General features: G+C 51.6%; 1 protein-coding gene across 4 annotated transcripts in view; it reads left to right on the top strand.

The window, feature by feature from the left end:
• Positions 1-25,103, top strand: part of PCSK6 (proprotein convertase subtilisin/kexin type 6) — a 193,566-nt gene that overhangs the window by 115,888 nt on the left and 52,575 nt on the right. For 3 of the 4 annotated variants that reach the window (XM_081227293.1, XM_081227292.1, XM_081227294.1), the window contains exons 8-13: positions 554-766; positions 3,981-4,081; positions 8,330-8,433; positions 9,974-10,091; positions 20,842-21,030; positions 24,744-24,880. In XM_081227293.1, the coding sequence (XP_081083419.1) occupies positions 554-766; positions 3,981-4,081; positions 8,330-8,433; positions 9,974-10,091; positions 20,842-21,030; positions 24,744-24,880 (862 nt within the window). Of the gene's footprint in view, positions 1-553; positions 767-3,980; positions 4,082-8,329; positions 8,434-9,973; positions 10,092-16,041; positions 17,897-20,841; positions 21,031-24,743; positions 24,881-25,103 lie in introns of those variants that run through there. The other variant, XM_081227295.1, reaches the window with a different exon arrangement.

The following is a 25,103-nucleotide window of genomic DNA, read 5'->3' as shown; positions in this document are numbered from 1 at the left end:
CCTAGGATGGCCCCGGGGTGTTCTGGCCCTCGGCCCTTGTTCCTGCAAATCCTGGGCCCACCCGCTTTTCAAGGAGCTCGCTCTCCAGGAAGGATGCTTCTGCAGCTGGGTTTTCAGGAACTTTTGCCCTCTTCCTCCCCCAGAAAAATTAACGTCATAAATTCAGCCTTCAGCTTTCATCTCAGTGTACTTGGGGGCGCTGCTTGGTCTTTCTGATCGTGGGTCATTGTGCTAGAAATTACTGGTGTTGCTCTGGGACAGAACAGCTTGTGTGAGGGCCTTGATTTTCCCGTGAAGAACAGGGAGGACTTTCTGGGCCAGCTTCTCAGTATGACGCTGTGATTCTATGGTGTCATGGATGTTGCCGCCAACACTCTATGAAAATTGGAAGGACAGAGCCCACCAGCCCACAAACCATGTGCTGGGCGGCCTCTGTCTGGTCTGAGTGCATCCTCCTCGGCCCCCTCCCTCTTCAGGGGCGGAGGGGGGCGCTGGACAGGGGTGAGACCAGCTGGGGGTCCGTGTGGGCTGACGCCTGTCCTCTCCCCTCCAGGGCCGGCAGGGCCTGGGCTCCATTTTCGTCTGGGCATCGGGGAACGGCGGCCGAGAGGGGGACCACTGCTCCTGCGATGGCTACACCAACAGCATCTACACCATCTCCGTGAGCAGCACCACCGAGAATGGCTACAAGCCCTGGTACCTAGAGGAGTGTGCGTCCACCCTGGCCACCACCTACAGCAGCGGGGCCTTCTACGAGCGCAAAATCGTGAGTCCTCGGCGGAACCCCGGGGGATGAGCTCCTCGTCCCATTCCCAGGAGGATGGGCCAGTCAGGGCAGTGTGTACCTGGCCCCGGGCCCAGCCTTGCCATCAGGGAACTAGTTGTGCCTCAAGGTAAACCCCAGGCCCTTGGCAACCTTCCTCAGACCCTGCCTTTCTAATTTTGGCCCAGAATACCAATTAAAACCCTCTCTGTCTCTAGGGATCTAAAAATACCCTTTAAGAACGGGGTGTATTCTCAGCACGGTGTCTTTTTTTAGCTTTCTACGTTCTGTGGTCACATCGCTTGGGATCCAACTGGCCAGTTCAGTTTCAACGTGCAAAACAGAGTGAGAGAAAGTCTTGCTTCTATACTGAAACAGTTTAGCAATCCGAGTGTCCTAGGTGTTCCCTTCCTCACAAAAGGACTTTTCCAGACACTTCAGGTTGAGAGTGGTTTCTGTCGATCACGCTCACTTCAATGAACATAAGTGTGGTTTATCTTTTAGATAAGATGGTTTTTAGACCTTTAAAAAAAGGAGACCGTGGAGCTGGCCAACTGGTTTAACCTGAAAGCTCACTGGCGTCTTTTCATTTCTCCTGTTGCCTGGCCACATCTTTAGACATTACTTGCAGGCAGATTTTTACATTTTTCTGCGGGAGCGTGCAGGCTTCCCGTTCCCTGATTTGCTCTGCACCAGCGGGAAGGTCGGCCGCGATCCTCCCACCGCCAGCCTGGCAGCGGCCCGGGCTGGTTCACGAAGGTATTAATTTATTTTGCTTTTCTACTGGACCGTGCACCCCTGGGATGGGGCTGAGATTCTGAATGGTGTCCTGTTCATTTAGGAATATAGCTCGTTTGAACACAGACTTGCTGGAGTCTCATTAAGCAGAACCTGACAGAGGCCTTGGCTGGAGGGGGCAGGGAGGTGCTGTGTGCGAGGGGCTCTGTGCTGGGTGGATGCCATTCCCCATCCCTGGGAGCAGGGCTTGCAGCTTTACTTGCTTAATTAATCACACGGCATCTGCATGTGTGTACGTGTGCATGCGTGGTTACACGCCTTAGCTATAAAATGCCTTAATTTCTTTTTCTCTTTTAAAAAAATTCTCTGAGCCCTAATGTATGGTAAGAAGGGTGTCGTTGGGCAGAGGATGAAAGAGAAAATCACACTCATTGCAGCTGCTGTCCTGGTGCTCGTCCCTGGTAGTATGGGTGGCAGGTTGTTTTTTGTTCTGGTTTTTGTTTTTTCCCCCAACTCAACAAGGCCAGGTGTTTGCTCTGAATCCCTTAGTCCCTTAGAGACCCTGCCAGGGGGTGAGCCCCTTCCCTGGATGGTGGGCAGCTCGCGTCTGCAGGTTCAGGCAGGTGTCCATGGAAATTGGAGCTCAGGCCCCTCGTCCTCTTCTGTTGCTACCGCCCAGCGAGTGCCGACCTGCGAGGGATTGCCCGGTGCTGAGACAGGGCTTGTGATCAAATAAGTTGCACCTAAAGCGGCATCTCTCCCTCATTTCATTCACTCACTGAACACGGCCAAGTACCAAGCAAGATGTAGAGTTTCAGGAACCACCTTGGTTCAGCCATCCCCTCCCTGTGGGGAGGCCCCTCTACTCACGCCCCTTTCTCTGAGGCTGGAGAGCCAGCACGGGCCTTACCTGCTCTTGGGAGCTTGGTCTCCTGCCCACCCAATCTCAGTTTCCCTCACTGGCCACCTTTGACTGAGTATAAGTATGTGCCAGGTGCCAGCTGTGCTTTCACAGGAGCCCCGTGAAGGACTTGGCATTAAGCCCCTTTGCAGATGAAGATCCTGGGTTCAGAGAGGTTGGATCCTCATTCCTGCTCCCTTGCCCTCCCCAGTGTCAAGGTCCTGCTGAACTAGGAGGGGGGAGGAGGCTGGTCTCCACCAGCATCCCTGTCAAATCTTCCTCTGTGTGTGTGACACGGGCTGGATCCCTCTCACTGGTGATGGTCAGCCCAGCTGAGTCATGAGGAAGGAAAATGCTGTGTTTGGAAGAGGATCTGGACTGTTACCGCGGGGGAAATTCGTTCTTAAGGGTTTTGCAGATGGGTTGCTGGAGCTTTGCAGTTGGTGGGCATATTAGTCTCCTATTGCTGTCATAACAAATTGTCCCAAACTTCGCAGCTGGAAACAGCACAGCTGTGTCATCTCACAGCTCTGTGGGCCAGAAGTGCTGCAGCCTCCACTGGGTCTCACGAGGCTGATGTCCAGGTGTTGGCCGGGCTGCGTTCCTTTCCAGAGGCTGGAGGGAGAATCCATTCATTGTTCATCCAGGGTGTTCACAGAACTTAGTTCCTGGTGGTTATAGGACTGAGCTCCTGTTTCCGTGTGGGCTGGCTGCCGAGGGCTGTTCCCAGCTTCTGCGGGCCACTCATGTTCCTGGCTTTTGTCCCCCCAGCGCCATCTTCAAAGCCAGCAGGGACGGTCAGGTCCCTCTTAAGCCTCATCTCTCTGACAGACTTTTGAGGGCCCTGTAATTACATCGGGCCTGCTAAATAATCCAGGATAAATCCCAGATTTAAGTTCAGCTGGTTAGCAGCCTTAGTTCCACCTGCAAAATGCATGGGAGTCACACTAGGGCCAGTGTCCCATCCAGCACAACAGGTGTCTCCCAGCTGTACCCACGCATGCTTCTCCGTTTCAGTTCAAAGGGAAGGTGCAGTCAGGCTGGACTGTGGTGAGGCACAGAATCAGTGCCCACCCCCGTCACCAAGGGACACAGGTGTAGCTCCTGCTGCAGACAGAACTGGGTGCTCTGGGACACTGTCAGCTACCTGGGAGGACGTCCTGGTGGAGAGAGTGCTCTGTGACCTTCTCTGACCGATGGCCGACCTCTGGCTCACGGCAGAGATGCTCTTTGGGCCAGACGGCACCTGCACGTGTTTCCCTGCTCTGAAGTCTGGAGTGAATTGGGGGTTTTTGATGGGGGCCCTGGCAGGGGGTCTTGCCGCGGAGGCCCCTCTGTTTCATTCTGTCTCTCTTTTGAGTCTCGGGCTGCATCTGCAGTGGTGGGGGGCTGTGGCCTTGACCCCCTGTTCCCACCCCACCATCACCCTGTTGCTGCAGGGGGTGCCAGACACGCGGAAACCTCCGTTGCCAAGGTGTGTCTGCATAGCACCTCTTCCATCCCTGGGGCCAAGGTCACGCCTGCCCGGGGCAGTGTCCTGAGCAGCCTCTGACCTGGCTGCTTGCTGCCCCCGCCCAGGTGACCACGGATCTGCGCCAGCGCTGCACCGATGGCCACACCGGGACCTCAGTTTCGGCCCCCATGGTGGCCGGCATCATCGCCTTGGCGCTGGAAGCAAAGTAAGTTCCCACCTACCTTCCCTCCTTTTCCTTTTTTTAAAAAAGTTTTTATCGTGGTAAAATACACATAACATAAAATTTACATTTTACACACCATTTTAAGGGTGATGCTCATTAAGCACATTCACTGTTGAGTGACTGTTGCCGCCAGCCATCTGCAGAACATTTTCGTCTGCCCAGACTGAAGCCCTGTACCCATGAGATAGCTTCCTGTGTGGTCTGCTGGGGCTGCCATAATGAAACACCACAGACGGGGCTTAAACAACAGAAACGTACGCTCTCACAGTTGTGGAGGCTAGAGGTCTAAGATCGCGGTGTCGGCAAGTCTGTTTTCCTCTGAGGCCTCTCTCCTTGGCGTGTCAGTGGTCCCCTTCTCCCCGTGTCCTCGCGTGGCCTCTGTGTGTGTGTGTTTAGATCCTTCTATAAGGACGCCAGTCATGTAGGATCAGAGCCCACCCTACTGACCCCGTTTCACCGTGATCACCTCTTTACAGACCCCATCTCCAAGTGCAGTCATATCTGAGGTCCTGGGGGGTGGGGCCTCAACGTGTGATCTTGGGGAAGGGACGCAGTGCAGCCCATAACACTCCCCATTTCCCCCTCACCCAGCTCCTGCCAACCACCGTTCTAGTTTCTGTCTTGATGAACCTGACTCCTCTCGGACTTCAAATCTGTGGGATCACAGAGTGTTTGTCCTTCTGTGTCTGGCTCACTTCACTCAGCATAGTGTCCTCCAGGTTCACGGCAGGGTTTCTCCTTAACGGGCATGAGTGGCTTCTTCCCTTCTCTCCCGTTTTCCAGCTCACAGTCTCCTGCCCTTCGTAGGAGCACAGGGAGCCGGCGGGGGGCTGCCCCAAACCTGCATCGCACCCCCAGACCACGCTTTAGGCTGATACAGCTGCCCTTTGTCAACTTTAGTTCATAAGCTGACAATATAGTGGTGATGATTTATCTGCTTTAAGCTGAATAAAAACCCTAGAGTTGTCAGTGGGTGGATAGTTCAGAAAAAGAGAGTCTACTACACATACAGTCATGGGGTCAAAAACAGATTTTAGTTTAAATATCAAAACTGGCTCAGAACAACCCAGCCCTTTGAAGGAGTCATTTGCTGCAGATGAGATTTTAACTGATTCAGAAGTTATATTTGGGTTGCTGCAATCCTTCTAATTATGTATGTTTGCTTGTTGATTTGCATCAGGCGAAAGAGCGTAAAACTCAAATGCTACCCATTTCACAAAGAAAGAGCTAAATATGTTTGATTTTCAGGCCGAAATGATAGCTTCTGTGTCCTGAGGCTCATTTAAAAAACGCTAAATAGTTGCTTGTGTGGAAAGTTGCTTTCACATACTTGGTGATTCGTTGTTTTATATTTTCTTTCCTTCCTTGCTGGAAACATGGAAGGAGTTCTGTTAGTTGAAACTAAATAGAAAACAAACCCCGCTTTGTGCCGGATTGTCCCATTAAACTTGGCCTGTGGACTCATGAATTCCCCGATCACTGCCTCATCATTTTAGCTCATCCTCAGAATTTTACAGGTGGTAGGTCAAGCACACGTCATTGGAAACAGCGTCCACTTAGAGCATTTAAACACGTAGGGTTGGTCCAGGAAGGAACTTGGTGTAACCAGGGGCACTGCCGGCCTCAGCTGAGGGGCTTTGGAGGCCAGGGTAGTATCTGGACAGCTGCTCACGTGTGCAGCAATTTTGCTGTGGAAGGAGGCCGGGCAAAGCCAGGTCATCTAGGGGGAGAAGCTCTCGGGGGTTCAGGAGGCCTGCGGGCAGCGTGTGACAAGGATGAAAGAAGAGCCTTATGTATGAGAACCACCCCCAAGGCCCAGCAATCCCTTCTTCTTTAAAAAAACATTTTAAACACCATTTCTTAGACATGTTTTCATACAACTATATATGTGATATCATTACTATCATCAAAAATAAAATGGAGTTTCTCCTAGTAAGATGGTTTCTCACATCCTCCCTTTCTAAACCCTTTCTGTGTCAGCTCTGAAGCCCAGGTTTCGTGGCATCTGTGCTGAGCTCCCAGGGGGCTGGCTTTCTCCATCCTGGGTGGACCCTGTGGATGTGAGGGGTGATGAGCCCGGCCAAGCAGGGGAAAGGGCGGCAGGCACATCTGCCGTCTGGAATGCAAAGCCTGTGCGTGCGCCTCTCCACCAGAGGGCAGGGCCGTGGGCCACTCGGGGCCTCAGATCCTCCTCTAACAGTGAGGCTGGCTGTGGTCCTCAGGAGGGCAGTGGATAAGGGGAGGATAGCAGGTCACCTTGTGCCAAGAAAAGGTCTGGAAACTGTACTGAGGGGAACAGTTGGGGTAGGCAACCAGGAGGCCACTGACTGGCCGGGGACCAGCACAGTGTCAAGAACGTGGTGGAGAAATCAGGGGAAGCCAGAGCTAGAGCCCAGAGAGCGGGAGCCCCCAGGGAGGAGGAGTACACAGGCCCCCCAGGACTCAAGCCACAGGTGAGTTTCTAGTACTAAAGCAGGCAAAGAGGGGGTATTTGTTGGGAAAGTAAAATAGTGCAGCTGCTGTGAAAAACAGTGTGATGGCTCCTCAAAAAATGAAACAAAGAATTACCATATAATTTAACAATTCCACTTGTGAGTGTGCACCCAAAAGGACTGAGAGCAGAGACTCGAAAAGATATTTACACAGCCATGTTCACAGCAGCATTACTCACAATAGCAGAAGGTGGAAGCAACCCAGATGTCCATCGATAGATGAATGTGGTCTATGGAATGTCATTCGGCCTTGAGAAGGAAGGAGTTTCTGACCCCTGCAGCACCGTGGACGAACCTGAAAGACATTATGCTGAGTGAACTAAGCCAGTCACAGAAGGACAGATAGCTTGGGACTCCACTTCTGTGAGGCACCTGGAGTCATCAAATCCATAGAGACAGAAAGTAGGATGATGGCCTGGCCAGGGGCCTGGGGGAGGGATGGGGAGTGAGTGTTTGGTGGAGGCAGAGGTTCAGTGGGTTGAGATGATCACGTCCTGGAGACGCACAGTGGTGACGGCTGCACAGCACAGTGAATGTACTTAATGGCACTGAACTGTACGCTTAAAAACGGCTGAGATGGTACATTTTATGTTATATGTATTTGCAGACACACACACAAAGAGTGGGCTGTTGGAAAGATGCCTGTGAGGACTGGCCAGGGCAGGTGCTATTTAAGAAGAGGTGGCGAGGGCTTCCCTGGTGGCGCAGTGGTTGAGAGTCCGCTTGCCGATGCAGGGGACACAGGTTCATGCCCCAGTCCGGGAAGATCCCACATGCCGCGGAGCGGCTGGGCCCGTGAGCCATGGCCGCTGAGCCTGCGCATCCAGAGCCTGTGCTCCGCAGCAGGAGAGGCCACAACAGTGAGAGGCCCACGTACCGCAAAAAAAAAAAAAAGAGGTGACGAAGGCCACGTCCAGGGAGCTCCCGCTCTTTTTTTTTTTTTTTTTTGGCCGTGCAGGATAGGATCTTAGTTCTCCAACCAAGGATCGAACCCATGCCCCCTGCAGTGGAAGCACAGAGTCCTAACCACTGGACTGCCAGGGAAGTCCCCAGGGAGCTCCCATTCTTGTCTGTGACACAGTCCTAGCGCTGTGGACAGAGCAGGGTTCTGAGAGCATCATTGTCAGGTGGATCCTGTTTTGAGGAGCGTTGAAAAGGCAAGCAAGTGTATCTTAGTGTCCAAGATATCTCATCTCTGCATTTTTAATCGTGGGCAAGTGTTCTTTTAATGAAATGTTTCTACTCTGCACCAAAAGGAATATATTGTTAATGTAGAATTACTAAAATCTCAAATTCTAGTGTGTGGGCAGTGGTCCTGGGTATGGGGTCTGGGTAGGTGATGGCTGGGCATGCCCCGGCCCACGGAACGCTCACTCACGTGGTAAAGACTAGTCCACATTCTCCCAGCACGTGCTGATACGTAAGGCTGTCCTCTCCCCGGGGCCAGAGTTTGCCTTAGAGCCTCATACAGACTCAGGTGGGTCGTGGTAGCAAGGCTGGGCTTTAACACGGTGGGTTTTCGGTCACCCATTGTACTATCTTACCTCAGGGTTTGATGACTAGAAACCGTTCTTTACAGAGAGGTTGTGACCCTTGACCCTTGACAAGGAGGGGAGCCTGTGGAGCCTTCCTCAAGTCCAGGCGCGAGCCCGGCTCCCAATGCCCCACCTCTGATGGGCCTTGCGGCCGCCTTACAGACGCACATGAGTACAGCCGTCTGTCCTTGTGTCATTTGCAGCAGCCAGCTGACCTGGAGGGACGTCCAGCACCTGCTGGTGAAGACGTCCAGGCCGGCCCACCTCAAAGCAAACGACTGGAAGGTGAACGGTGCTGGTCATAAAGGTGCGGCCAAGACTCCGGGGCTGGGTGGGTCCTGACCTCCTGGAGCCCCTATGGGCGGGGGCATGAATTTCTCAGAAAGAACCCCCAAATAACATTAATTATGTGTCAAGAGAATGAAAAGTACAAATCCAGTAGTTTAATAAGGTCACTCAAGTTCTGGGCTCGCTAAGCCTCACGACTTCTGCCACGTCAGAGGCCACTTGTACCAGTATTGACTTCATGGTTCTCTTTAAATGGGCTTGCCTATTTTTTTTTTTTTACACAAAGAAATATATTTTAAAGGGAAGCTCTATTACATCTAGTTAATCATGGGTTTGATGTGTAGTTATGTTTTTTCTAATGCACATTAAAACAAATCCATAAATATTAAGATAATGATGTTTGCTTATGTGCCACCTAAGGACAACTTGCATTCTTAGCCCTGGGTAGCTCTACAATTTTGAAACTATCCCTCAGTTTCCTCACCTGTACAAGGAGGACATTGAGATGGTTATATAAGTTACTTTCTAACTATAAAACTTCTGTCAGCAAGCCCTTGTGTCTTAAAAGGGCTCTATCCCCATCATAGCCTGGGACAGACCCAGGTACCATGAAATCAACCCACCATCCAGGCTTGTAACCCAGATATTTGGAGCCTCTTGAGCAGGTTATTATAGGATGGTGCCACTGGCTTTGTTTGTCTTGTTTCTTACCAGAGATACTTGAAAAAGATGTACATTCAGCCATGGTATGTTAGGGAGGACTTTTTTTCCTTTTCTTTAGCTCAGGTCCAACTATTTCGACACCAAGCCTGATACTACTTTTTGAAAAATATAGGTCAAGCATTGTTACCCTAAGTTCCAAGGGACATTCCTTTTAATAAGGAGGCCATTGATTAGGCCTGATACATCTTTGTCTTGCAGGAATGTTTGTGGTAGTGGTGTGCTGTAACAAGAGCTGACCTACATTTCAATTTTGGCCTAATTAAATAGGAAAAGAGATTGTATCTAGTTCTTGACCTTGCCTCTTAAATTCAACTCTGAAACTCTCCTGCATTGGCCAAATTAAACACCTGCTTGGGCCAGCCTGTGTGCTGGGTGATGCTGCTCTCCCCGAATGCCCTAGAAATTCAGCAGGGAGAGCAAATGGCAAAAGAGATGAGCAGAGCCTTGTTGTATTGTGCTTATTGCACGTCGTGGTTGCCTGAACTAAGGTGTCTCATGTTTTGCTTTTCTTGTCCGGTTCAAAATTCGGGGAGCGCAGATGCCAGGAAGTCCCTTTAATATAAAGAAAGTCGCCCTCATTTACAAAAAGAAAGTACTAGGCCCCCTCAACACTTACTTTATTTTGCACCAAAATGGGACGTATTTTCTGGCCCTCGCTCCTGACCTGAAAGAGTTGAGAGAGTAAAGCAGCTGGGAGTGTCCTCAGAAGGACGGGTGCTGTGGCCCGGGGCTCTCAGGCGCTGGCAGGGGCCCTGTAGCCCTGGAGGGACACAGGTGGCCTGTCCCCGGATGGTGGTGGCAGTGGGGTGCTGGGTCTGAAGGCCCTGTCTTTTCAGTTAGCCACCTCTATGGATTTGGCTTGGTAGACGCGGACGCCCTCGTCGTGGAGGCCAAGAAGTGGACTGCGGTGCCCCTGCAGCACAGCTGTGTCGCTCTCACAGACAAGAGGCCCAGGTGAGCTCGGCTCTTCTGGTGTGTCCTTTGGACTCTGCTGGAAGGTATTTCAGGGATGGGGGAGATAGGTGTTCACACACGCATTCCTGTGCACATCGGTGAGGACATGCGTTTGTGGGTGCATGCAGTGCGTCTGTAAACATGTCTGCATTTTTTCTTGTGGATTGTGAAGCAGGGAAAGGAATCAATTCTTAATCCAGTACTGTTTTGAGGCCTTTTGCTGTCATTGTAGTTTCCCCTTTTGTCAATTGCTCCATTCTGAGGCGTCCGTCCCTCAGCCTGAACCCCAGCCTAGGATTGGAACTTCTTAGCCGTAATATTTAGCAGAGCCACCCAGACCTGGGAGCTGCCCTGCTGGCTGGGGGCGATGGGCAGCAGTGCCTAGCGGCCTCCTAGAGGCTGGAGCCGTAGCTCTGGCAGCTCCACCGGCCCCGAGAGTCCGCAGTGAGACCCCATTGGTCCTGGACCAGGGTGGCAGCCCCGGCTTCTTCTCTGTGGCAGGAGAGGGTTTAGTATCCAGAGTGCACAGCAGCACGGTGTCGCTTTTATTTGGACTCAGATAAGCTTAAGGTGTAAACACTGGGATTTTTTTTTTAACATCTTTATTGGAGTATAATTGCTTTACAATGGTGTGTTAGTTTCTGCTGTATAATAAAGTGAATCAGCTATAGGTATACATATATCCCCATATCTCCTCCCTCTTGCGTCTCCCTCCCACGCTCTCTATCCCACCTCTCTAGGTGGTCACAAAGCATGGAGCTGATCTCCCTGTGCTATGCGGCTGCTTCCCACTAGCTATCTGTTTTACATTTGGTAGTGTATATATGGCCATGCCACTCTCTCACTTTGTTGCAGCTTACCCTTCCCCCTCCCTTTGTCCTCAAGTCCATTCTCTATGTCTGTGTCTTTATTCCTGTCCTGCCCCTAGGTTCATCAGAACCTTTTTTTTTGGATCCATATATATGTGTTAGCATATAGTATTTATTTTTCTCTTTCTAACTTACTTCACTTTGTATGACAGACTTTAGGTCCATCCACCTCACTACAGATAATTTGATTTCATTTCTTTTTATGGCTGAGTAATATGCCATTGTATATATATGCCACGTCTTCTTTATCCATTCATCTGTCAATGGACACTTAGGCTGCTTCCATGTTCTGGCTACTGTAAATAGTGCTACAGTGAACACTGTGGTACATGACTCTTTTTGAATTATGGTTTTCTCAGGGTATATGCACAGTAGTGGGATTGCTGGGTCATACGGTAGTTTAAAAAAAAATCTGTACGGAATCCCCTGGCAGTCCAGTGGTTAGGACTCCACGCTTCCACTGCAGGGGGCACAAGTTCAGTCCCTGGTTGGGGAATTAACATCCCTCATGCTGCGTCACATGGCCAAAAAAATCAGCTGTAAAGTAAATAAAATAGCAAGAATCCTCTTCCGTTAGGAGAGGAAATCAGATTATTCTCCTGAATTCTGCTGTTGCTGCTGTCCATTTTATCCTTTTCAGAATGGTGTTTCTCTAGGCTTTAAAATCTGATGAAGAATGGAATTCATTTCTTTCTACCTATAACTGTTTATTACCTTTGGAAAATGTGTGTTTGAAAAAAAAAGAAATGATGGGGTGATTAAAAGGGATTCTTGCTTTATCAACAAATATAGATCGTTCTCTTTGAGATCGCCCCTTCCTTAAAGGCATCTACCTCTTATAATATGCCCTTCTGCTATAAAATGTTGAGAAAAGTGTTTCTTGCTGATGCCTTGCGTACAGTAGGAATTCAGAAAGTATTTGTTGGATGAGTAGCCACAGAAGGATCTTTTGAAAAATTGCATTTCCCTCCTGCTGCTAATTGTGAACACTGACTGCCGGGTTATCCCTCCAAGGCCTGAGGAGCTGGTAGGCCAGCAGGCGAGTCTCAGCCTTGACATTTGAAAGCATCGTTTTCTCTGGGGAGCCTTAGACTGTCAAACTCAGGAGAAAGTGGAAGGTTTTCTGAGATTAAGAGGCCTTTTGCATTCTTTTGCTTGGTTATTTGGAAGACCCCTGGCACACAGGCACTCAAGCTCCAGGTTAGGTGGTGCTGGACTCGGGGGCTGGGTCCCACCCACAAGGCTGCCCTCTGCCCTGCCGCGTCCAGGCTGCAGCCCTTCCTGTCCACTGGCCTCCCCATTGGGGCAGCTCCTGAATGAAGCATTCTTCTGCTGCCAGAAATAGTTTTAAGATGGGAGAGTGGTGCCTAGGTGGCGAAGGGTTGTTTTTATTTTTATTTTATTTTGTTTTTTAAGTGCTGGTACACGGAGTCTAGACAGCATGGGTTGAGGGGCGCAGCCGTACTACACAGTGTGACATTGTTCCTGTCCTTTGAGGAAAGGTCCCTGCAAATTCCAGCCGACGGGAAGAATCGCACTGCTGTTTCTAAGCGAAAATCATCTTTACGTTTAGCAGTTTCAGACTCTCTGGAATATTCAGCCAATCTGCTGTCCCAAACCTCAACTGCACATTCAATTGTTCCCAAGGACATAAGGGCCGAGAGAGAGACATTCAGCCAAGTGCTCCCACGTGGAAGGCAGATACGTGTTTAGCCCTGATGGCCTCATCTCCCGGCAGAGCTGCAGCCTGCCTGCCAGGGTCGCTTGAGCCAGGGCTGGTGAGCACCCCCAGTGCTTATGGCTGGTTTCCTTCATCAGGGTTCTTGTGTAGCTTTGCCTAAGCTGCTGGGACCATTTAGCTTAAAGATGAAAAGGAAGTCTTCCCACACGCCTGCTTCTCCTTCTGCCTCTCCCTGCTTCCTCTCTGCAGATGTTTCTTGGTCCGGGGGTCCCCGGAGACGGCTGTCCACTGTCTTGGCCTCTTTCTGGTTTTTCCTTCTCATTGTGGAATCTTAGGATGCCGTGAATGTCCCAGACCTGGCTTCAGTGCTTCCTGTGGAGAAGAGCACAGAGAGAGGGAGGGAGGAAGGGGGGAGGGGACCTCTTTGGCCGCCCTGTGTGGACCCATGTACCCATGGGACACGTTTCCCTGTCTTCCCTCCTGAGTATAAGGACCAGGCCACCCTACTGTGACCTTCAGAGAACAGTGTTCCTTGCTATTAAGTGCAGGCATCCTGGCAAGGACTGTGGCCACACCTGCCAGTTCTGCGGTGACATCTGAGCCAGGGGGCCTGGGTGTCCATGGTCACGTGCAGGGCAGGAATGAAGAGCACTGACATCCTTCTTAACTCCTTTGAGCCTCAGTTTCTTCATCTATGACGTGGGGATTTAAAACAGCTCCCAAACCTCACACCCTGGTTGGGGGTTTTGAATGAGTGAATACACACCGAGTGCTCAGAACAATGCCCGGCTCACAGTAAGAGCCTGATAACTGTCATCCGTCACATTCACCTACGTATTTGCAAGCAGAGTTGTTATAAAATGACATCACATGCAGTCTGGTTTAATGAAATACCAGAAAAGTAAACAGCATGTGGTTAGTGCACAGTTAATTCTTGAACATCTAGAAATAGATGGTCTGCTCTATAGATAAACCTAAATATTCAAAGCTTTTAGTTTTGAAGTATCTTTTGTGTGGTGGGTGAGTTCTTTAATAAAAGACAAGCCACACTAAACCACAAGCTGTCTAGATGGTAATCTTCCAAACCTGCTGAAGCTGAAGACAAGTACATAAGTCCTCTTTGCTTTGGAAGACTCTGGTTGTCTTCCAGCACGAAGTTAGGAGACATGGATGTCATAAACTGTTTCGCTGTAGCCTGGGTTTTTAAAGATGCGAGGGGAGTGCCAGCTAGAAAATCCTGCGAGTCAAATAAGATACTTAAAAGTTGGGCCTCTTTTTCATTCACGGGAATTATACTAAGCTTGATTTTCTTTTTCACTTTTTTAGAAAGGCTATAAAAGTATTCATTTTATCCTTCTCTATCTGACACCCACAGACTTTCAAATAATTTTGCACAGGCAGATGGCACTGGTCATGATCCTATTTACCTTCCTGTAATTGACAAAAGTTCTAAGGAGATTTAAAACCATCTGTGCCCAAGACCAGGCAAGAATGTCTCCCATGTGTGTTTGAAAGTCACAACAGAGACTCGGGCTCAGCTCATATTTTCACTGGTGTCATCTGTAAGGCCCGTAACAAGCCATTCTCTATCGCAAAAGTTCCCAGCGAGTTCAAGGAATTTCCCCTCCTGCTGCACCCACACTCAGCATCACTGAAAGCAGCATAGGCTGTGCTTTCCCCGTGGGTGCCTGAGAGGTGGGTCAGACACCACAGCCTATTCCATGGGGCGGGGGGCTGTTCCGGGGTGGGGTGGGTGACAGGCTGTAAAGAGACGGCCCAGGGAGATCTGGCAGCGCCTCGGCGTGGGGGGCCTGGCCCCTCTCGTTCCTCACCGCGCTCACCCCTGCAGACCCGCCTCTCCTGGCGGCTCGCTGACCTTCTCCACGACCCCAGGGACTTCTTACTGTCTCTCAGGCGGGGGATCCCGACAGAGACAGGCTAAATCCCCCAGCCCCAGTCCCTAGATGTACAGCATCCAGACCAGGGGTGTCCGCATGGCCTTCCTTCAGAAGGGAACGAGCACAGCTTCCCCCGACGGGTCTGTGATGGCAGCCCCCAGCCCCCGCCCATCACAGCCTCTCTCCTGCTGTGCTGCTGGCCTTTCTGCTCCTCTTGGCCTGAGCCTGACTCAAGGGTGGGGGGTGGCGCCGGATGGAGCAGGCCAGCTGAGGGACACCAGCAGGGCCTGAGTGGTCCCCTAGGGCACAGGGGGTGCGATGCTCATGTCTGAGCACAGGCTGTGTCCCGGGCAGGATCTGCAGAGAGGGTGGCCCTGTGACTCCTCGGGTCATGGCCGTGGGGGCCGTCTCCCTGAGCAGGATGTACCCCAGGGGAGGACAGCCCCATTAGGGCCGAGGGGCGGGCGAGGGTAGAGGGGTGTCAGTGCTCTTCGTTGTGACCACGGACACCCAGGCCTCTGGCTCAGAACCCACACGACCTCACGCAGAACTGGCAGGTGTGGCCACAGTCCTCACCAGGACGCCTGCACTGAATACCAATGAACACCGTTCTCTGAAGGTCACACTAGGGTGGCTTGGTCATTCTACTGAGGAGGGAAGACAGGGAAACGTGTCCCTCTGGGCAGGCGCGCATCCCAGGAGCTCAGGCAGGATGGAACCACGTCCCCCAGGACACGTTCCCTCCATCCCTCTGCATCCCAGCTGTGGGGCACACTGGCTCTGAGACGGGAAGGCACCTTGGCCTTGGCTACCTGCAGGCTCCTGCAGTCTCAGTCAGCTGCCACCACCCAAGGGGCCGGGCCCTGGTGTCTGTCGTGCAGCAGGTCAGCTGGGCTGGCCCGGAGCACCTGTGTGGCTGGACCCATGCCAGCCCGACTCCAGGGCTCTGTAGGGAGGCTGTGGCACACAACTGGGGCTCACGGCTCTTCAGGCAGCTAGAAGCCCCTCTTTCCTGCTCTGTACTGTGCAGGTTCCCTGCCCTCCCAGCCCCTCTCCAGGGCATCTGATCCGTGCCTGCCTGCTACTGTATGAGGACGCTGCTCCTGGCTTCCTCCATCATGGCATCCTACATGGGCCTGGGTGCCTTGAGGAAACTCAAGGGGTGCTCTGCAGTCCTGCGCTGGGGGTGACCATACCCAGGCCCTCGACCTTTGTTCTGTCTCCTCATATCCCTTCAGTTAACTGTTTGTTTTCCTGCAGCCCTTGTCCTCCTTAGCTTATTTTTTTAAGACTTTTTGATGTGGACCATTTAAAAAAAATCTTTATTGAGTTTGTTGCAGTATTGCTTCTGTCTTATGTTTTGGTTTTTTGGCCGCAAGGCATCTTAGCTCCCTGACCAGGGATCAAACCTGCACCCCTTGCATTAGAAGGTGAAGTCTTAATCATTGGACCACCAGGGAAATCCCCTTAGCTTATTTTTTGATGCAAACCTGTTTCCCCAGGCTTCCCTGGTGGCGCAGTGGTTAAGAATCCACCTGCCAATGCAGAGGACACAGGTTCGAGCCCTGGTCCACGAAGATCCCACATGCCGCGGAGCAACTAAGCCCATGCGCCACAACTGCTGAGCCTGCGTGCCACAACTACTGAAGCCCACAGGCCTAGAGCCTGCACCCTGCAACAAGATTAGCCACCTCAGTGATAAGTCCACGCACCGCAACAAAATGTAGCCCCTGCTCGCCACAACTAGAGAAGGCCCACGCACAACAACGAAGACCCAACGCAGCCAAAAATAAATAAATAATTAACTAAAAAAAGAAAAAAACCGTTTCCCCCACATTGTGAACGCTCCCTACTTCTAAGACAAGCAGTTGAAGTTGAATGATACCATGATTCTCATTGTTCACAGTAGTTGTGTTCTATGACGTCACTACAAACGCTGACTTCATGAATGCCGCACCATCGTTCCTGGGAGCCTCTGATCACGACACTTTTGTCAACCGGTCAATACAGAAACTTGTTTTATATGTGTTTCTGTCTAGAGACACTTTAAAGTGTATAGTTGACTCATTGACAATGAGCCATGGTCGGCGGCACTGTAACTCAGGCCTGAACCAACACATGGATTTTCTCCACAAGCCACATCAGTGCCTTCCTGTGCTTAGGATGCTAGCCAGCACTGCAGCACTGTGCTTGGGGCCATTTTAAACAGTGAAACCACCAACAGAAAGCACAAAAATGTGAAAAACGTGGCACTCGGTAGACCAGAAGAAGGACATTTGTTTATAGTATGAGCTTGTTTGACCTCAGCTGGGAACACACACACTGGGCAGTTCACATATTTTGCCTCTCTCTCTGCAAATGACCACAAAAGCACCACAAGTATTGATTTGAAGTTATAAATAAATTTTAGTGAGTAAGTGAATTTGCAAATATGGACTCATGATGATGAGGATTGACTGTAATTTCATTGTCTCCCCCCACCCCCATCAGATTGAACCTTAGAATTGGAAGGAATGTTTAAAGTCAGCTAATTTAGCCCCTTCATTTCACATATAAGAGAAATATGTGCCATAAATTTAAACATTGTGTGTTTAAAACACCTTATAGCCCAATTAATCATGGGCAGCCCTGTCTAAATTAATATACTGGATTAGCCTCTTTTTTTTTTAAGCTAAATTTTATCTGCAGCCTAAATGATCGTCTATGGTTTGATCATCAAAAGTAATTTCATCTAAGGAAAATCCTAAATGTGGACTAACCTGAATAAGAAAGTCATAGAATCTCTGCCTCAGACTCTCATGACTCTCCTTCCAAAAACGGTCATCCTGGAACATAGACCCAAGAAGTGACTCAGAACCTCCTTGCTGTCCCCATACAGATGGCCCCAGGCCCTCCCACAGGCCATGTTGCCTTCCTAAATCTAATAAGTCTGTGTCAATTAACCCCTCTCCATCCAGTCATGACCCTTTAGAAGGTCGGTGCAGGGATTTCCTGGTTGACCTTCATGGATGACCCTCCGTTGTCATGGTCCTCGGCTCTGCAGCAGCCTCTTCTCCCCCAGACAGACGCCGAATACCACAGGGGGAAGGACACTGCTGCTTTCTGGTGCTGCTGGGTCTCCAGCTCCACGTGACCTCAGGACTGTCGGGGGAGGAACTGAGCACCGCCCGCTTGGCCCCAGCCCTGTGTGTGGAAAGGTGGCATCACCCTGGGGATGCTCGGGGCCAAGGCACAGGTCTGGCCTTGCAGCTGAGCTGGGAGAGGTCTTCAAGGTGGGAGTGAGGAATACAGGCAGACCTTGGGGATATTGTTGGTTCAGTACCAGACCACTGCAATAAAACGAGTCACATGAATTTTTTGGTTTCCCAGTGCATATAAAAGTTACGTTTCCAATGTGCCGTAGTCTGTTAAGTGTGCAACAGCATTATGTATAAAAAGACAATGTACATATCTTAATAGAAGATACTTGATCGCCAAAAAAGGCTCACCATGATCTGAGCCTTCAGTGAGTCATAATCTTTTTGCAATAGTAACATCAAAGATCACTCATCACAGACCACCAGAACTTTTAATAATAATACTGAAGTGTTTGAAATATTGTGAGAATTACCAAAACGTGACACTAAGTGAGCGAATGCTTTTGGAAAAGTGTCGCCGACAGACTTGCTTGTCGCAGGGTTGCTGTAGACCTTCAATTTGTACAGAACGCAATTAAGCGAAGTGCAGTGAAAGGAGGTCTGTGTGTGCTGACCTGTAGTGGCTTCCCAGCTTGAGCAGAAAGGCGGGGAGGGAGAGAGCTTCTGCTCGTGGCCCACCTTCTCCCGCTTTTCCCAGCCACTTGGTTTATTAGAAAACATTTCTGCCTCTGGCTCTGATTGTCACTGATGCCGTAAGATTCTAAGTGTTGTGATTTGGCAAGCGCCTTGAACTTAGTAAACTGCGAACTTGTTTCTACTCATTTACAAGCAATTAGGTGGTATTATGTACTAGAGAATACTGGATGGAGGTACCTGGAAGTTACTATGAAGCCTGTGGGCTGGTAGCCCTCCCCCCTCAGGAGAAGGGAGCTGCTGAGGGCCCTTAGGATGAAAGAACATCTGGAAGGTCCATAATTAAGTCTGACGTGTGGCTCAACAGGAAGTGCCACGTCTCTGTCCCCAGAGCCCTCTTCTAAGGAGGGCAGCCCCCAGAGCTTGAATATCACTGGGTCTGGAGGGAGGTCTTATAGGACCTTTTACTCCTCGGTTCCCCTAGGTCCTGGGAAGATGGCTTTGTGCACAGACAACAGTTTCGGAGTTTAGTAGCAGAGGAACATTTTCGGTTATCTTGGGAGCTTTAAGATCTCTCTAAATCAAGTTTGGTGATGAAAGTACAACTTATCTGTGTTTGTGTTTCTGTGCATTGTTTAACCTAAACCCTGCAGCTTCTGTGCATCAGACTGGCCAACCTTTGTGACCTCAGGGGCCTGGCAGCTGGGGTCCCTGAGCCAGAGTAAAAACAGCAGATTGCAAGAGGCTTTGACAACCTTGTTGAGGATGCCACATGCCCTGAGCTGCGCTTTCCTCTAGATGTCCACACCAGGGCTGGGCCCAGGGAGGCGGCTGTGAGGGGCATCGGGCTGCCCTTTTTTTTCCTCCTGCTCCTATTCTCTGAATGCCTGCACCTCATCCCTAGGATTAAGGTTTCCTGGCTGGGATCCCAGGTCTGTTTCTAGAGCAGGGTGATTGCTCCGCATCCTAATTGGCAAATGGTTGGGAGTGGGGGCACGTACAGAGTTTAAAACTTCATTATGACTTTTGTTTCTGTTTCACCCCCATCTTGCTCTTCAGCCCAGGAGAGCATGGGGTTGTTTATTGAGTCTTCACACGGAGGGGTCCCCTCCCCCAGCACCCACGCTGCCTTCTTAGTGCAAGAGGGCGGGGAATAATTTACCTGGAGATACATGTGTGCCCTGCGGGGCTGGAACTCTCCAGAGCTTTCTGTTCTGCACTGCGTCTCCCACAGCGGGGGGCCCACTGACCTGTAAACACAGACAGTGAAACTTGGGAGAAGGCAATGGAAGAAATCAGCATCTCTAAATCAATTTAGGATGTATGCAAATCATGTTTTCAAATATTTAGAGAGCCTCTGAGGGAATTACATCACTGTTTATAAGTGTTTTGATTGTTTTTTATGACTCGGGCCTAGTCGAGCCATGCGACGTAATTCCTGAGATGCTGAGCCCACGCTGTGAGCCCCGCACCGCCCCACAGGGAAGTCGGGCATAATGGGAAAATATAATGGGAAAATCGCTCCCCATAATAAACAGAGCGCTGGCCAAGCGGTGGGGAATTATTCCTGTGCTGCTAGGCGGAGGGTGGCCTTTGTTCAGTTTACAGACCATTAGGGTGAGCCACGGTGGTGCAGACTCAGAGGGTGGCCTGGCTGGGGCTCTGCAGCAGCGTCATGTGCAGGCTTGTCTGCTCCATCTGGGGAGCATGTGAGAAAATCCTGGTGGAACTGAGTCTTGAGTGACTGAGGCTTGGTGCCTCATCCATCCCAGATGATAAAGCTCCCCTGAGTTTGTACAGAGAACTGTCATCCACCCCCTTCACGGGGCAGGGGAGGAAGGGGCCCCCAGCCTTCAAGCAGACGGTCCTGAGCAGACCATCTCCTGTCTAGTCACTGTGGCCTCGACCAGTGCATTCAGCACAAGAGGCCAGGTCTGGCCCTGGGTCCCTTGTCCATCTCCTCTTTCCTGGTTTCTTGAACACGAGTGTGGGTCCACACAAGCTGCGCACCTCTGGGGACTCAGAGCCTCAAACCCCAGCTCTCTCTCTCAGTAGCTCTGTGACCTTGGGCACGGTCCTCGATCTCTCTCTGAATCAAAAGGGTCAGTCCTCGTGAATTCTCACAACAGGGGCTGATGTCCAGCACGCAGCCAACTCAGGAAATGTTTGCTGTTGTTATCATTCAGCATCACGACTTATATCTTCAAGGCCAGTCTTTGAGACAGAAGTGCTGGGGTTTTAAAGCCTTGCAGACCCCAGGCATTGAGGAGATGAGCTGGCCAAAGGGTTAGGGCACCGAGGGGGCGGTTCCATGGGTAGGTACGTTAGCCGAGTCTGCACAAGAAGACATTCTTTAAATGTCTCTAAGCAAATTCCAGAACGATAAACCTCTTCTGGGCAGGTGATGTAACCCCAACAGGCACTTCTGAGTGTGAGACCAAGGGGCTGCGGCCGGGAGGCCTGGATCCATCCTCCTCATGCGCGACTGAGGGCTTCAGGTGCCAAGTACTAAGCCCCTCCCTCCTCCACCAGGAGCATCCCCGTGGTGCAGACGCTGAGGACCAGCGCCCTGACCACCGCCTGTGCCGACCACTCGGACCAGCGTGTGGGCTACCTGGAGCACGTGGTGGCCCGCATCACCATCTCCCACCCACGCCGAGGAGACCTGCAGATCCACTTGATTTCTCCCTCAGGGACCAAGTCTCAGCTTTTGGCAAAGAGGTAAATCTAGGCTGGCCTGGGGGGCCGGGGTGGGAGCCGGGCTCACCTCAAGGTCACATGGCCCTGCAAGGCCCCCGGCACACTGGGGGTCTAGCTGTTTCTGCCTCTTGAAGACACTCACACATACACCCAACAAACCTGAAAAAATAGGCTCCTGCAACCTGCCCTTCAAAACCGCCCTGGGAAACTCTCCATTTCAGGCAGTAAGTAGTGACAAAGGTTTGTGGTGGTTTCATTGCTTAGTGGAGAAATGCATGGAATTCTGGCTATGACTTCATTGCTGAGGTCATTGGAGATCATTTTTATCGTATTCATTCTGCATTTTAAGTGAGAACACGTGTCAGAGGAGCACTGTTTTGTGTCCTGGGGTAGAGCCTGCACGGGCAGGAGGCGCTGAGGGAGACGCACAGGTGTTGGGAGGCTTCTCTCTGCGGAGGTCTTGCCCATGCACTAGGACGGTCCCCGTGGAGCAGATGCTCCGAGAGGGAGGCTCTGAACTCTTGGAGCCTGGTGCACAGTTTGTGGTGCCCGGTTTGTGCAAGGCTGTGGAGTCATTTCTTCGACAGACTTTGAGACAAGAAGCGCTTTGCTGCATTTATGTGACTTGCGGGTCATCAGAGTGAAGGGGTATCGGGAGCTCGGGGGAGGCTAGAGGGGCCTGGGCCTCCTTTTCCGGCTCCTTCCAGCTACGAGGCAGAGGGAGAAAAAAGGTGTCACGAACAAATCAGCATTTCCCGCTTCTCTTGAAAAACAGAACTGGCAGTCGTGCCCTGTACCCCTCAGGATGCACCCTGAGACTGCCCTGCCTGCCGGACCGCAGCCCCCCCTGCCTGCGTGCTGCGCCTGGGCCCCCTGGCCTCATTTGGGTCCCCTGCCCAGTGCTGCAGCCCTTCTTGGGGCTGCAGGATTCAGAAATGGGGGTGAGTGACAGCCTCCAGACAGGACCAGGCAGGAGAGGGGCCTTTTTTCTTGATGCCCCTCTGTCCCCAGCTGCTCTGCATGACAGAGAGAGGCAGTCGGCCTCCATCAGAGAGGGGGGAGTGTGCTGTGTCCTCCTGGGCACCCCCTGCCTCCCCAGCAGCCCGGTCTCTCTGTGGCAGGAGACTGTGGGCCCAGCCCTGGGCTTGTCCTCAGTGCTCTGGACACACCCGGGGACCAGACCCTGGCTTCATCAGCTCCCAGGGCTTGGGCACCCAGCTTGGCCCCTGCTGGGCTCCCCTCTCATAGCACAAAAGAGTGACAGGTGACATCTCCCCTCTGAAGGTAGGCCCGGGCCACCCTCTGCACGTGGGAGACCACCATGGGCACGAGTATTTTGAGGGTGCCGGCTGGCAAGCTACAGCTTTGTGCTATTTTGCAACCAGAGTTGTTATTACTAATCAGAACTTTTAGAGATTTCCTTTAAAAGTCCAAATTTCTAGTGTTTCTTGAAAAATTGGAAGCTGTCCAATACTGGGCTCATGTTCCAGGGCAAATACTCACTAGAGCACCCCAGGGCCCAGTCCTTGCACCAGCACTGAGGCCGGGCGTGGGCCGCTTGTGCCCAGGCTCTCATGAGGTCACCTCGCTGGACCCCCGTTTGCTCCAGGCCAGATGCCTAGAGGCATCCAAGTTGACAACCCTTGAATCTGGGGCAGGAGCTGGGTGCAGACCCCAAATGGTGGCCTGCGTTGACCTTGAGCACCGGGAGGCTTGGGGTGGGGGCCGCAGTGACCAGGGAGGGCCGGCGTGGGCTCTGGAGCCCAGAGGCCTGAGCTCACAACCTGCTCCTTCACCTCTCAGTGGGGCACCTGGGAGCTGGCCACTGCTCCTCAACTCTGGAAACGTCCTGTGACCCCTCCGTCACAGTTAAGAGTATTACAAGAACTGGATGTGATGATACAGGTGGAAATGCTGGCATGGTCCCTGGCTCAGGGGCTGGCTGTGCTCCCATCCATCTTACACCTGCCTACCCGTCAGCAGAAACCTTCCAGCACCCGGCTCTGTGTTCATCCCTTCCTAACTTCCATCCCTCTGCTCAGGCCCAGGGTTGGAGCCCCTGGAATGAGAGAGTGGGCACTGCTGAGCTCACCTGGTTCACAGCTGCCCGCTCCCTGGGTCACATTGAGCCAGCGCCATCAAGCATGTTCAACCCGTCCGGAGCCACTGGGCCGTCATCTGAGTCTTGGGAATTTGGTTTTTTCCAAGGCAGTTTGTGTGATTATACCAAGAATTTGTGTTTTAGGATCCAATCGCTTCTCTGCCTTTTGGCTAAGATCAAGTGTAGGATCGATTACCTTCTAACTTTATTTCACATCTTGCTTAATTCAGAAGCTTTTTTCGGGTTTCCAGGTGTTTTTCGCTCCGAGTAAGCTGACATCTTAAGTACCTCAGCCCTTGAAAGAGCTTGTCTTTGTTCTGTCCCCAGTGCCCTAGATTCAATCTGGCATCGTGTGTGAAGATCAGCCTTGACCTTTGTGGTTTCTTAGAAGAAAGTAGAGGTTTTCCCCTCCCTGCACTGTTCTCCACGCAAAGCACATTTCCTTGATGAACATTTTTGTACAATGGATGTTTGGAGAACCCCCAATTGGGAATTGAATCTGACATCACACGAAACATATATCTGAATTTCTGATGAACAGTAAAGAGCCTCTACATTAAAAAATTGTTATTCCAAAATAGAGATAGAAAATTAGGCTGTGAAGGAAGAGTCCAGAATTGTTCCTTCTACAGAGACTGAGGGGCCCTGGGTGCTGGAGAGGGAGGGTGTCCATGAGTTGCTCCCTGTTTCTGCCTGAACCAAGTGTGAGAAAATGGACTGGGGCTGAAGTTCCAACAGGAAGGACCTTCTTCCAGTCTGGAAGGACCAAGGGGGCTCTTGCACCTGCAGGGGACACGGGCCATGGGAGGAGCGCCCAGGGGTGCCTCCTGCCCGCAGTGGAAAACCACCAGGCCTGTTGCGTTCTCTCCCCCAAATGCAGCTGTGGAAAGCTGCTAAGCCCTGGAGATTAAGGGACAACATCTTTCCCACAAGTTTGAGTAGTTGTTCATTTTTTCTTACTTGTATCTTCTGGAGAAGAACCACAAGAGCTGGCTCTCAGACAAATGTGAAAGATTCCTTCGTTCCATAAACCAGCATTTTAGAAAGGCCTCCTTTGTGATGACCTTGTGGCTTTGGGGTAAGGATGGTGTGGCCCAGCCTCCATCCAGGAACTGGGGGGTCACGGGCTCTGTAGGATCCCTCCTGGGGTGGAACTTGGGGGTGTTCGTTGGTGATGGAGAGAACCCAGGACAGGAGTCAAAATGCCCTTGAGGGCATCCAGCTCAGCCAGTCACTGGAGGGGGGACCTGCAGCAGATCCCTACTCCCGGGGCCTCTCGTCTGCGAATTAGGGTGGGGGGAGGAGCCCACCGCTGACCCAGCCCCTGCCTTATGCTGGCACCACCTGTGCAGCCTGACTGCCTTCCTTTCAGAGTGTTTGGAGACCCAGTGAGGCCACGGAGGTGAAGGTGCCGTGCAGGGCTGTGCTGCACAGCCAGGGCCTGAAGGCATCAGCGTCTCCTGCACCTTCACGCCAGCCACGGGCCAGGCCCCTTCTGCCCTGGGAGGCACGTCAGCCAGCTGTGCAATCACCTGGGCATAATTCTCAGGCAGGAGAGCCCTTGGTGGGCTGGTCACCCCGGCCACCATCCCTTTGGGGACCCTGTGTTCTGACCCCACGTTTCCGATTGCAGGTTGCTGGATCATTCCAACGAAGGCTTTACAAACTGGGAGTTCATGACCGTGCACTGTTGGGGAGAGAAGGCCGAGGGGGAATGGACCCTGGAAATCCAGGACATGCCATCCCAGGTCCGCAACCCAGAGAAACAAGGTCAGTGGGGCTTGGGAAAGTCCCAGCAACTTTTGTATTTCAATCCTTTTGTTAACTCTAGGCTTTTATTCAACTATAGTACCTGGATCATTCTTTGTTGTTGTTTTTTCTTGGAGGTAAAATTTACATAATATAAGTGTCACTGCTTAAATTAAGTGTACAATTCCATGGCTTTCAGTGCATTCACAGTGTTGTGCAGCCGTCACCACAATCTAATTCCAGA

This window comes from Mesoplodon bidens (genome assembly GCF_964165515.1).
Source record: "Mesoplodon bidens genome assembly, chromosome: 3".
In the NCBI taxonomy this organism is placed as follows: Eukaryota; Metazoa; Chordata; class Mammalia; order Artiodactyla; family Ziphiidae; genus Mesoplodon; species Mesoplodon bidens.
This window is presented reverse-complemented; position numbering and strand designations above follow the sequence as displayed.